This window comes from Euprymna scolopes, chromosome 41 (assembly GCF_053919585.1).
Source record: "Euprymna scolopes isolate OS-2025 chromosome 41, ASM5391958v1, whole genome shotgun sequence".
NCBI classification, from domain to species: domain Eukaryota; kingdom Metazoa; phylum Mollusca; class Cephalopoda; order Sepiida; family Sepiolidae; genus Euprymna; species Euprymna scolopes.
In genome coordinates, this window is record NC_136522.1 from 66,709,193 (window position 1) to 66,723,896 (window position 14,704).

General features: G+C 36.5%; 1 protein-coding gene across 1 annotated transcript in view; it reads right to left on the reverse strand.

Moving 5' to 3' along the window:
• The window catches only part of LOC145266575 (S1 RNA-binding domain-containing protein 1-like), a 444,676-nt gene that overhangs the window by 415,517 nt on the left and 14,455 nt on the right, over window positions 1–14,704 (reverse strand). The window contains exons 4-6 of the mRNA XM_080122415.1: window positions 12,666–12,804; window positions 8,459–8,555; window positions 1,843–2,029 (exon numbers count right to left, since the gene is read on the reverse strand). Coding sequence (XP_079978541.1) covers window positions 1,843–2,029; window positions 8,459–8,555; window positions 12,666–12,804 — 423 coding nt within the window. The remainder of the gene's footprint in view (window positions 1–1,842; window positions 2,030–8,458; window positions 8,556–12,665; window positions 12,805–14,704) is intronic.

Below are 14,704 nucleotides of genomic sequence, written 5' to 3' on the forward strand. Positions count from 1 at the left end.
TTTCAATAAAAAAATCAAAACGAATGCGGGATAAAAAAAATGGATCAAATTTTGTTTCAATTTTAAAAACTTTTAATTTTTCGCAATTTTTTGAAAATAAATTGATTTGACTTTTTTCATCCAAAACAAAAATTTGTTCGTTTTTTTTCAAACAAAGACAAAAAATTTGTTTTCGTTTCAAAAAAATTTTTCCATTCAAAAAATGGAAATTTTTTTTTTTGTTTTTAAAAACAATAATTTTCACGTTTAAAAATATATTTGCATACTTCACATGTTTTTACGGTAATCGGGAACGAATAACAAATTTACTGTTAAAAATTTAGAGTTTTACAAGGAATCGGAATTGAGAAAAATAACAGAATCGCACCATCAGTAGTAATTAGCAACCCGTTTTTCCATGAATGTTGGCACAGCATATTCTGGCAGCTTCCATAAACTACCAGAATGTGGTGAAACATACAGAAACAGAAATAAATCTATGCCACAACTAATTAAAAAAAAAAAAAAAGAAGATATCTGCTGATGTTTCTAATCACCAAAACTTTTTTTTTTTCAAATCTAATTTTAATGACATCTTTCAGCGTTTTAATTTGATATTTTATATAAAAAAAAAATTAGCTGTACCTATTCCGTGTTGTCTGAGATAGTTTAAAAACATATACAGAAAAAGAAATAAAATTTTAGTTGTAAGGGAGACAACTCCTATTTTATTAAACTTAAAAACGAGTTGTTCCCTTTTACATTATTTTAGCTATGCTTGTACTAATATGACAAAATCAAAACTTAATTCTGACTAGCCAATTTTCATTTGTTATTGTTGTACCATGTTATTGGCAATATAAAAGTGTATCTTGTTACAATTTATTTTAAAAAAATCACTTAGTCTGGTCAGCATGACTGCTAATATGAAACCTTTTCACCTAAAAATAAAAATCAGTGAAAGCAATTATTTTAGATTGAATAATATAATCAGAGTTGTCTACCTTCTATAGAAACAAATAAAAATGAAAATATCTAAAATGACTTCACTGCATCCCGGGCAACACCGTGTAGGTAGAGGCAGTAAAATAACCTTTTTAAAAATTTAGTAATCCAATTTACCAAATTTACACTTCTATCGATTACTATGATATTGTCCTTTCGACCAATGTACACTCTTTAACCCTTATCCTTGAGTGGCCTCTGGGCCTTGATAAGTGGTGATTCCTTTGTAAAAAAAAAAAAAAAAAAAAAAGAGTTTTTTTTAATTTGCCAGGGATTCACAATTGTATTTTCCAGTTGCCCACACAGAGGATTGAACTTTTACAATTGAATTTTTCAAAGTACTCTATGGGTCCTTGCACATTACTTAGGACCTCTATCCAGTCATGGCTGACGGAATGAGAGTATACTAACCCCATGAAGTAAATAAAGGGGTTCCGTTCGAAATTCCATACAGATTTCCAAATTACACAGAAAGACTCCAGAGTTCAACAAAATGCACCTGAAGAAGGTTGGAGGTTACATCAACCGAAATGTTGTGAAAATGACATTCAAGATGAGAACAGTAGTCCGACGAATTCAATTGAAACCACCAATCTTCATCTCAAAAATGCAGAAACGTATTCTAATCTAGGTTTTCATATTCACATTTCAACCGATGTAACAAAAATAATAATTAACACTTTTACCTGATCATGCCTGACAGAAAAAGAACAATCTACCTCCATGGATTAAAATAAAAGGATTTAGTTTGAAATTCCGTATAGGTTCTGAGAATTCAACATAAAGCTTCTCAAGTTTGAAACAAATGGATGTTACATCGTCCGAAACGTTGGACTTGAAAGTCCGTCCGACACTTACCTGGTGAGGCTTGATTGTCTTAATATTGCACGTGAACTGAAAATAATGTTGAAACTTATTTTCGTCAATAAACTTTTTGGATGTTTCATTCTTCTTGCCCTTCGTTGCCTTTGGTTCCTTTTTTGATGTAGATGGCGCCGCCTTTTTGATTTTGGTACTCTCCAATGTCACATAGCTCTTCTTACATCTGAAATTCAAAGAAAAACTATACAAAGATTTTGGAAAGGATATTTGTTTCAGAATTTACCATATCCACGAATGATAATATTTACTCTCGGATCAAAATGGAGATTTTATAACAATGTCTTATCCATACTTTTTTTTTTTTTTTTTTTTTTTTTTACATGGGGGTCACCACTTATCAAGGCCCGAAGGCCACTCAGGGATAAGGGTTATTGCGTGTACAGTAATCAATGAAATAGTATTGTAGTAATCATTAGTATTGGGGGTTTTGATAGAGTGTCTTACTTGGGGGGGGGGGCGGTTTGTCAAGAGTTTGTTTATGTTGGACTTGAAGACGTCCAAATTGTAGTCAGTCAGGTGGGAAACAGGCAAGCGGCAGAGAGTTCCACTGGCGTGCAGTTCTAAGAAAGGAGCTTTGCTCATGGAATCTACGTTTGGATTTAGGCACAGATAAAGAGTGGGGAAAATTTGGGAAGTGAAACTGTGCATCTCAAAATCAGTTAAAAGCGGAATTTAGATGCATTTGATTCCAAGAAAGGAATTCAGAATGGATATTTATTTCAGAATTTACCATATCCAACAATGACAGAATGAGGAAGAAATGTCTTCAGTACGTCATAAGACCACGTGCTACCCTCACTTGACAACTGGTGACCCCAATATGGTTTCCATAGTTTTCTTCTCTTTTGTTTTCTTGTTCTGGCCATTACGTTATCTCCCACGCATTGGTAACTACCAAGGGACTGTACTGGCTCATAAGTATACAAAACAAAAGAAAACAAAAACTCTGACACTTTCTATAAATATTAGTTGCACTCTGGATGTGTGTGTGACACTATCGATTCTTTGAATATTAAGATCTACGTCAACAGTTGATCAATTCATTTCCCTATCTACTCGGTCACAATTCGTCTTTGACTATCCAGCTGGAAACTGTCGCAAAATTTACAGCCACACACACAAAAAAAAAAAAACTTCCACATGGTAACTCTAAAATATATTCATGGATCCCTCGTTCAGTTCTTTGCCCTAAAATAACTGTCCCACCTTGTTTAACAATATAATTTTTTGTGCACTCTGGTGAACAACTTCCTCTCTATTGTTTTGCTGATAAACTTATTTCATCTTTTTCTCCTACTTTCCAACACTTAAGGAGGGGAGAGGAACGGTGGTAGTATCACATTTATACATATGCTTCTTTCTTTGCTTTCGTCTTCTTGTTCTGACCATGTCATTGTCTCTCTCGCACTGGCGGTTACCAAGAGGATTCGCATTGGTTCACAAGTTTTAAAAAAATTAAATAAAACAAGAGAAACAAAAGAAAACAAAAACTCTGACACTTTCTGTAAATATTAATTGCATTCTGGATGTGTGCGTGACACCATCAACCCTCTAAACTCTAACGTCCATATCTATATCTATTGTTGAGGCTGTGTTCATCAGTCGGTTAATCAATTCATTTTCCTATCTACTCAGAGTTACAACGTGTTTTAATTGTCCAACTGGAAAAACTGTCGTAAAGGCAGTTGTAAAATTCAAGGCCACATCTAAAAAGATCTCCCACATGCTAAAATATATTGTTCAGTCCTTTGCTCTGAAATAATTGTCCCACCTTGCTTAACAATATAATTTCTTGTGTACGTTGTTGAACAACTTCCTCTACATTGTTCTGCTGATAAACTGTTGAGGCTGTGTTCGGCAGTATTTTGATCAATACATTTTCCCTATCTGATAAAATTCACCCTTAAATGTAAATTAAGATTCTATAACATTTTATCCACACTGGAAGTGACATCTCAAAATCAGCCAAGAGGAAATTAAATGCATTTGATTTCAAGAATCTTAGAAAAATGAAGCAATCAAACTTCCACTGAAGAAGTCAGAGACCTCACTAACCAAAAGGTAGTATCATGAATAATCTGTACATGACGTCGTGGTTGGTTCGAGCATGCCTTGAAATAGGCTCCAAAGAGAATTGCCAGGCAGGTGCTCCAATGGACCCCAGATGAAAAAGAAGAGGAAGACCAAAAATGAACACAAAACAAACAAGAGATTTGATCATAATGGGAAGAAGCTGAAGGACACTGTGGATCTGGTTTTAATGAAGGACACTGTGGATCTGGTTTTAATGAAGGACACTGTGGATCTGGTTTTAATGAAGGACACTGTGGATCTGGTTTTAATGAAGGACACTGTGGATCTGGTTTTAATGAAGGACACTGTGGATCTGGTTTTAATGAAGGACACTGTGGATCTGGTTTTAATGAAGGACACTGTGGATCTGGTTTTAATGAAGGATACTGTGGATCTGGTTTTAGACTGAAATTGCAGGTTTAAGTAAGAATGATAGAATAAGAAAAGTCTGGTTCATGTGTTGTTGACCTTTTAGAGCAGGTGTTGGACGCTGCCTAAACACTCGCTGCATTTGGAGCTATTAGTCCGCAATCTGCTTTGACAAAGTTAGTTTTTACAGACAGTCTATGCTATCTTTAAGATCAATTAAAAACATCTGGCATCAATTGAAATGAATAGCTCTTGTCTTGGGGAGGCTACATGTTTTGACAAGCTTCTGGGCTTGATCTTTACTCCTGATCTTAAATGGAACATGTACATGAAATCTGTTGCCAATGTCGCTGGAAAAATGGTGGGATCCTTCTATCGATCCAGTAGATATCTCACTGCTGATGCAATTCTCTATTTATAGAAGAGCCAGGTACATCCAAGGATGGAGTAATGTTGCCACATCTGGGCAGGAGCTGCTAGAAAGGACTTGCCATGCCTTGATAGAGTTCAAAATAGACTTCGTAGCCTCGTAGGAGATGTCCTTTTCTCTTCGCTGCAACCCCTTTCTCACAGAAGAGATGTTGCGAGTTTGTCTCTGCTTTATTGTTATTTTCATGGAAAGTGTTCAACTGAGCTTCAATCTATGGTCCCCTCCTCGCCAAACTTTCACAAGAAACACTTGTCTAGCTGAAAACACTATCAATAATTCCCCCCACTCTTTATCTGTGCCTAAACCTAAACGTAGATTCCATGAACAAAGCTTCTTTCTTAGAACTGCACGCCTGTGGAATTGTCTTCCGTTTTCCTGCTTTTCAGCTGTCTATAATATGGTTGTCTTCAAGTCCAATGTAAACAGGTCCTTGATGAGTCGTTTCACTTAACAAATTTACCAAATTTCCATTACTAACGATTACTATATTGTTCAATTGACTACTGTACACTCTTAACCCTTATCCTCGAGTGGTCTCTGGCCTTGATGAGAACTATTGTGTAAAAGTGATTTTGTCATATTTATCCTATGAGATAAACTATTTTAAAAGAAATTATTAACTTTGGTCAAAAACCTAGAAGATGATGCCCTTTTCTCTTCCCTGCAACCTCTTTTCTACAGAAGAAACGTTGCAAGCCTGTCTCTGCTTTATCGTTATTTTCATGCCAAGTGCTGGACTGAACCCCAATCTATGGTTCCTCCTTACGAAACTTTCACAAAAAAACATTCGACTAGCTACAACCACTACATACGATTTCCCTCACTCTCTATCTGTAACTAAATCTAATAGAGATTCCATGAACAAAGATTCTTTCCCAGGACTGCCCGCCTATATGTTGGAGAAACTAGCACAGAACACGGATGCTTGGGAAACGTTAGTTTGCAGCATATGAACTAAAGTTACCCAAAAAAAGCAAGGTTGATGAACCATGTTTTTTACCAAGCATCATCCTCCCACATGGTCATCACAAATGGTCACTCATTAAGTACTAACCCGATTCAAACAGTACTTAACTTTGATGATATGAGAACTGATGTTTTTTTCATCTTCTGATTCTGTGTAAGATAAAGTATATTTATAGAGAGAAATTTAATTTGGTCAAAAAGAATGACCCCTCCCCCTCCCAACTTCACCTAGAAAACTTGTTACTAATGTGTTTTTTTTTTCTTTCAAAATAACAATTATTCTACTGCAAGCCGACTAGCATAACATATATCTTAAAAATTTAAAATAAAAAAATCTTAACAAAAAAAACAAAAAAGAAACAGAACATAAAAGAAATAATGGTGCTTTTTAGGGTCATTGACGCAAGGGAGATAACTCCGTTTGACCAAGAGATTCCTGACACACTTCTAGTAAAATTATAAAAGATTTACATGTTTGTCAAAACCCAAGAAATAAAATTAACTTTTTAGGGGTCTGTTGAATATTTTTCAAGTTTTAGTACTATTTATTTGCTTTCCCATCAAAGCAAATAAGGCACAAGGCCGTTTTTTAATGTGGGGGAAAACCAGATCCCCTAAAAGTAGGGTAAAAAGGGGGCACTCTGGTTGTGAACAAAAATAATAATTGTCCCAGTATAGAGGGTTTCCCCTCCATTGACTAGTACAAATTATCTTAAGTGCAGCATCTGCAGAACAGATACTACACTTTGAGATATTAAATCCTTTATTCATGTTAAAAATACATTGAAAATCAACAATGAACAAAAATCTTAGGCACATGTCCAACTCAAAAAGGGGGGATTGTGGGGGTCGTTGGTCATCCTTGTCACTCCAGAACTAAACAAAATCAAAAGTTTCTCCCAGCTAGTATCTTCTTTCACTATAATACCGCATTCAACCTTTCATACTAGGGGACGTGTAAAAACAAAAACAAAAAAAAAGATAATAAAAATGGTACAATAATTCATTTGTGTCAAGGGCGGGAGGGGGGGGGTGATTAGTAGGACCCTCCCAATCCCGTCTAGTTGATAGACTGCCCGATCCACTAGGTTTGTAAAAGGAACCTCGCTTCTGCAGGTCAGTCTCTAAGTGGGGATGCCCTCTAGATGGGGGTGAATAGAGAAAAGAAAATTTTTTTGTGGGTAAGGAATGGGGGTTAGTTTGTATTCTCTCCAAGATGGGTGAAATTTAGAGGAGGGGATGAAAACAAAGATTGCAAGAAGGAGGGGGTGGGGATCTTGGAGGCTTCCTAATCGGGGAGGGATTGAACACACACTCAGCTAGCTCAGAGGCTACTTGTTTAATTTTACTTTACGGAACTGCGCGTTCCACATCTAGGCGGGGAACACGTATTCAAATTTGGCTCCTCTTCGTACACACAGACTTGCTACACGTATCCATCTTCTGCTAAATGCTGCGCGATGCAGCCTTCTTCTATCGAATCTGATCTTGATCCGTAGTTGGTGTTTAAAGAAAGCAATCAGATCCTGATCAGAAAAAGAAAACACCCCCCGGCAACCTTGCAGACGCGACGTCCAAATCACCATTTTCGCCACGGCTAGGATCGTAACGTAGACCATTTGTCTTTCCTGGTCCCACGGCAGCCTCACATTGTCCACGACATTGGATACGGTAATTGGGCGAGGATGCTCAAGATCGATGCAAGCCGTCACCTCGCTGACATACGACCAGTACCGGTGGAGTTCGTGGCAATCGAAGAAAGCATGATCACTTGTTTCTATGGCTGTTGTCCCACAACGGGTACAATCAGGCGACTCCAAAAACCCGGAACTACATTGTATGTTGTTAAGTGGAAGTGCATTTCGGGCCAATCGCCAGGTCAGAGAGGAGTCTGAATTGTTCAGATGACTCGAACCTGGCGTTCAGCTCCACGCGGAGCGGATCTCACTCTGCTGCCAACCCAAACGCGTGCATAGCGAGTCGGTGGCAGCCCCCTTCACTAGATCCCTGTGGAGTTCCCTACGGGTAGCAGTCACAAGGTCACTGGACCTTGGTAGTCGTTTTAGTGCGGCTCGGCACTCTTTCATGTAGGCAGATTCTCCCCGCGGCCTGCGACGGCTTTCGATAGTAGGGTCGAGAATGAGGTCGGGGAAGGCGGCAGTAACCACGGAGTGCCACGGTTGGTTATCTTGCATATAGTGGCTTAGGAAGGCCAGCCTCTCAGCGTCTTGATGACACTCAAGTCCGGGATTCCCAAGCCTCCCTCAAACGGATGTTGAATACAGACCTGTCTGCTCAACCAGTGTCTTCCTCTGTCCCAAAGAAGCTAGGACAAGAGTTCGACAAGAGCTGTTAGGTGTTGTGCAGGCAGGGGAAGTACGGCCAGTCGGTAAAGGATAAGAGGAAAGACGTAAGTGGCGCACGCCTCAGCTTTACCCTTTAAGGAAAATTTACTTGGAAGCCACGAATTGACTGCAGCCTCGACTTTTGACCGTACCTCTAACCAATTTTTGTCAAGATGGAGAGCCAGTCCGAACCACACGCAGAGGATCTGAACCGGGCCAACCGTCCAGCTAAAGGGCGCCGGAAGGTTTGCGTTTCCACTCCAGGCGCCAGATACTACACTTTGATCCCAGCCCGAAGGTCAAGAACAACATTTTTCAAGTTTTAGTGAGACATACATACATCCAGACGCTTGTCCTTTATGTTACAGCTTATCAACCCCCCCCCCCCCAGATGAAACAGAATTCTTACATTGAATTAAGGTTTTCTTTGGCCGCTGTGTTTTTCGCAATGATATCAGCAATGATGTGTTGGAGGCCTTTTTTCACATCGGATATGGTCGAATAATCTAAAGAGAATGGAAACAAATTTATAAAAAATGGTTTTAACTCAACAAAAAACGACATTTATTCGAGGATATATCAAACGAAAAATGAGTAAAATACACGGAATAGGAACTGAGAAAGCGTGATACCAGGATTGCAGGGTCCGTTCACAGAGGAAGCCATAGAAAGCATGGGAAGAAGTGATAACGATTGATTTGAGAGAAAGAAGGATTAACAGATACCTGGCCAGAGATAGGTCTATTTGGAGAAATCAATTTCTAAAAGCCATCCTACACCTGCCAGCATGTCAAACAAATGTCTTTATTTTTTTTTTTTTTTTTACTTGGGAGTCACAACTTATCAAGGCTCAAACACCACTCGAGGATAAGGGTTAATGATAGTAAGGTGGTAGTGTAGTAATCGTTATTGGTGTAGATTGGGTAGAATTTGATTATTTATGGGGACGGCTCAACAAGAACTTGTTTACATTAGATTTGAAGACTACCATGTTGTAGTCAACCAGGAAGCAGACCAGCGGAATAGTGTCCCACAGGAAGGCAGTTCTGGGAAAGAAGCTTTGTTCATGGAATCTGCGTTTAAATTTAAGTAGATAGAGTGGGTTGGTTGGTTGTTTTTGTTTTACGGCATATCAACCCTTTTTGGGTTATTTAATGCCGAATCGAAAGATTTTGAAGAAAAATTTTTTTAATAGAATATATTTGTCGTTTTCAAGTCGGTTTCTATTTAACCTATAGTTGGGACCCTAACAGGTACTACCACTCCGGGTCAGAGTGAACCTGGGAGCAATGGTAATTAAAGGGTGGCTCCACACTCCCCAAAGCCCGCAAGCTGGATATAGTTTAAGGTCATATCCAGGACCCAGACAAAGTAGAGGTTGTAGCTAGTCAAGTGTTTTTGTGAAAGTTTGGCAATGGGGGGGGGACCATAGATTGGAGTTCAGTCGAGTACTTGCCATGAAAATAATGATAGAGCAGAGACAGGCTTGCAACATCTCTTCTGTGGGAAAGAGGTTGCAGGGAAAAGAAAAAGTTTCAAAGCCAATTTTGAACTCTATCAAGCAGCTCCTGCGCAGACGTGGCAACAGTACTCCATTTTAGGGCATACCTTGCTCTTATACAGATAGAGGATTGCATCGGCAGTGAGATACATACTGGAGCGGCAGAGACCATTTTTTTTTCAGCGATCTTGGCAACGAATTTGATGTATGTGCTCCATGTTAAACCTTACATGATGTTTACAAAGATGATAGACAATACTAATAATGGAAATAATCATGAATTACTTAATAGGACTTACACTGTCTACTAAGCTCCAACCTCTATCCCATCACTGCAATCTCGCATCCCTTTGCTTGTTTTACAATTAAAACAAACGTTCTCTGAAGAATTTTGTTGCTCTGGTGCCATCTCAAACGTTTGAAGAAGTAATTGCTTCTGAGAAAGAATGGCTTTTTTTTTTTTTTTTTTCATCTTTCTTTGTTTTTCTGTTGTTATTCTATTTGAAATTTTTGTAACTTTTCTTCATTTTTTAACTACTGATCCATCTGGTACTTAACCAATTCGAGCATAGCAGTCTTGAAGTCTTCCATGTTTGAGAAGTATTTATAAATACAGCTTTCTGAATTTCAAGCTTATGTTGCTAACTGAAGTATACATAAATCCTAACAATAACCAGGTTACGTTTACATCAGTCATAGAGATGCAAGGATATCTATATTATATTTCTCTTAATTTGTCAGTCTGTTTGTCCATTCCAATTTTTCTCAGAAACTACTGTCTGCATCTGGCTGAAATTTTGTATAGACATTTGTTGTGATAATCATCGCATCGTATGAATCTAAAGATTCTGTTGTTGGCATTGGTTTTCCCGATACTTTTCTAGAAAGACATCAGGAATTACAGGAGGGACCACATGAAGGTTGCCAACATCTTAAGTGGAAGTGATTTTTGTGGAACAAACTGGATTTGAACTTGGAACAGCCAAGTTGTCAGTCTGTGTCGTTAACCACTAGAGCATCATCACCTTCCATTTGTTATGATAAGATGCCGTGAATAAAGTTTTATGGTATCCATTTGATGTACAATTAGAGCTTAAAAGAGATTAATATTTAATGAAAAAAAATCAGCACAAATTTAATCATATAAAACCATCAGTTTGGCATAAAGCACTGATTCAAAGTCAACAGGCTATAACTTTTGCCAATTACAAGCATAATGCAGCATGTTTACTCAAATTATTTCCCCCTGCTGATTTTTTTTTTTTTCATTTTTAGGTGATTAGTTAAAAACAGTTCATATTAGGGTACTTGTACAGTTTAGTCAAGACATTAAAAAATGAAAATATCGAAAAAAGTTTAAATTGTATGTATCCGTTATGGAACGAAGTTCTCTGAAAAAAAATTTCACTTAATTTCATCAAGTAGTTTTTTTTTGTTTTTTTTTGTTTTTTGGGGTTTTTTTTACAGCAAAAAAACAATTTGTTATGATACCAAGCAAAATGTTCGACTTTTAGGAAGAAAAGCTAGTATTAAAAGATGGGAAGGGGTGTCAGCGCTTTAACTGGAGTTATGTCCCTCTGGCATTTCTAAAATTCAAACAAATTTTTCTTTTAAATCCAAGATGGCCCCCTTCGACACGTTCTCATAAAAACATGTTTTTCCGCTGTAAAAAAAAAAAAAACTACTTGATATTAAGTGAAATTTTTTTTCAGAGAACTTCGTTCCATAACGGATACATACAATTTAAACTTTTTTCGGTATTTTCATTTTTTAATGTCTTGACTACATTATATTAGTAGTCATATGACCCAGATTAAGTAATTTCTAAACTAGATTGTTGCTAAGTATTAACAATAACAAATAAAGAGCTTTTTTTTTTTTTTTTTTTTTTTTTTTACTCACATTCATCCCTAACAAGGCATATCGCCACTTAGACGTAAGGGACTACTATTTGGGATCATGCCTAGGAAAGATTAACAAGATGTTGGTTTACTTTATATTTAAACTTCTGCCTATCAGTACACTCAGGAAAGCAGGTAGCAGGAAGGGAATTCCAAAATCCAGCTGTTCGAGGGTAAAAAGCTTTCTAGCATTTAGGGATCTCAAGAGTGAAGAGGTGTGATTTTGTTGCTAAGTGAATTTGTTAGGGATATGTCAAGGGGGCACAAGTGCAAGGAGTTCATCAGAGCACATTACATTAAAATACTTGTAAAACAGGCACAGAGATGCAACATTGCTGTGATGGGACAGGGGTTGAAGCTTAGTTGACAAAGTGGGACCTATTAGATTGAAGACTCTTTTTTGATTTGATAGATATAACAGTTTAAATGCTATTTGGGTCTGTCTTTGAAAGTATAACAACGTAATATTACATGTTATTTTATGTGAGATATTTCATTAAAATAGTCAGAATCAGTTTGATATGTCAGCTTAAACGCTATTTAGGTCTAACTTAAAATCTGGCTAATATGACTTTACATGCTAATGTCATAGACAGGACCAATTGTTAGTTTTTAATGTGAAAAAATATTAGTCAACCTGTAACAAAGGGCATGTGAAAATAGCAGCAGCAGCAGCCGAAAGATAGCTAGCTAGTAAACATATTAGCAGCAGCAGCCGTTAAAACACGTATGTAAATTAGCAAGTGTGTGCAAGCTTATATCACAAGAAAAGGAGAGAAAAATACTCCACATGATCAAGAAAGAAAGCAAAGTGAAAAACCGGGCAAGATAGACGTGTGAAAGTTGAGGGCGAGAAAGCGCTAGCTGGGATCGCGTAAAGTGGCGAGGAGACAGAGACTTTTAAAAAGCACATATGTGTGCGAAAAGAATTTGGAAATATAATGAAATATGTTGTTTCGGAAGAACCATGAATAAATGTGTTTCATTTGCACTTTAAAGAAAATACAGAGTCGGATTTATTTATTTTTGTTTGTTTGTTTGTTCCTTTGCGATGGTACCAGCCGGTGTGGAGGTCCGAGAAAGGTTTGGACTTTAATGACACACTTAAAAAAGTAATGGCCATGCCACGTTACAAACAAAGTCCAAAGTTTTAGCTTCATTTCGTCATTTAAATCACTTATGAAAACAAAAAAAACTGTCGTCACTTTTCTTACCTGCTGAGGACGGTTGTATGAGAGACGTTAAATCAATTTCTATGTTATTATTAAGGATTTTTTCAGCAGGGGCTTCTAATCCGGCTTCCCGAGCTCGTTCAGCTAAACTTCGTTTACTTCCAGGCTTGTATGGAGCATACTGAAAGAAGAGAACAAAATTGTCAGTGCAAGTCCAGATTTTAACCTAATCTCTATATCTATAAACGTGTCTGTGTGTGTGTATGTGTGTCTGTGTGTGTGTATGTGTGTCTGTCCCTATGCAATAACTCTGTCAATTTTCAGTCTACAGACTCGAAATTTGATATACAGGGTATTGAGATTTGGGAAAATCTTTGTAATCCATTTTCGGCCAGAAATTTGGCTGTTAACGGGTCAAAGTTCAACGATTTGACCTTTGAGAACTCTACCAAACTCCTCCGCTAATTTTGGGTCGAAATACTTGAAATTTTAGATATAGATTCCTTGGACATGGATCTAACTTAATAACTTGATTTGAGCCCAAAACAATAAATGTTAAGGGGTCATAATACGGGTCAAAGTTAAAAAAATTGACTGTTTTTTTTTTTTTGCTCAACATACACCTTCAAACACCTGGGCAACGCCTGGCTGAAATGCTAGTTTAAAAAAAAAAAAAAAAAAAGGATAGAGAAAAAAATCATTATGATGAAGGTATTTTGTTACTTAAAATAAAGACTTTAAATAATATTTCATTCAGAAGTTTGTGGTAAACACTTAACAAAATCATTAACATGTAGAAATATTAACACTTAACAAAATCATTAACATGTAGAAATATTAACACTTAACAAAATCATTAACATGTAGAAATATTAACACTTAACAAAATCATTAACATGTAGAAATATTAACACTTAACAAAATCATTAACATGCAGAAATATTAACACTTAACAAAATCATTAACATGTAGAAATATTAACACTTAACAAAATCATTAACATGTAGAAATATTAACACTTAACAAAATCATTAACATGTAGAAATATTAACACTTAACAAAATCATTAACATGTAGAAATATTAACACTTAACAAAATCATTAACATGTAGAAATATTAACACTTAACAAAATCATTAACATGTAGAAATATTAACACTTGACAAAATCATGAACATGTAGAAATATTAACACTTAACAAAATCATTAACATGTAGAAATATTAACACTTAAAATCATTAACATGTAGAAATATTAACACTTAACAAAATCATTAACATGTAGAAATATTAACACTTAACAAAATCATTAACATGCATTCATAGAAATATTAACACTTAACAAAATCATTAACATGTATTCATAGAAATATTAACACTTAACATATTAGCATTGGAACGATAAATTTGTGAATGTAAAGAAAACAATACTACAGCTTTACTTTCAAACTTTTATTGAAAAAAAACAAAAAAACAATCCCGGTAACTTGTAACGATGTTACCCGCCCGGGCAATACCAATTCACCCTGCTATAGGCTAAGAGTTGGATGAGGTGTTTCACATGGGGTATTAGAAATTTATCTTTTTCTCCAAAAGTCTGGATTATATTTTATTGCCGATATGTTAAATAGAAAAAAACAGTCAAGCTGATACGGCGACGAGAGGTCTGCTCGTTTATCTGGAAAAGATTGTCATAAAGTCACCTGGTCTAGTTAAGTGTCAGACCACTAACTGAGCATGGAAACAAAACGTGGAAAATGCAAGAGTTAGCTGATGAGTTAGTTTGGACAGATAATACAGTTTCTTGGAGAGAAAAGTAATTTGAGTTGAGGAGAAAGAGGGGAAAAGGAGAATTAAGGAGAGATATGGTTACGAAAGAAGAAATTCACGAGAAAAGAAAAAGAGTATAAAATAATGGGACAGAGAAAAGAAAGAGTAATCTACAAGTGACAGAAGGGGAAAAAGTCCATTTAATAAAAACCATTGTGTTTTTAGAAATAGGAGTCTTTTAGTTGACTGGCGTTAGAGAGAACGCGCCACTGGGAGCCAAACCCCCAGAAAAGCCAGGTTGGAAAGCTCTTG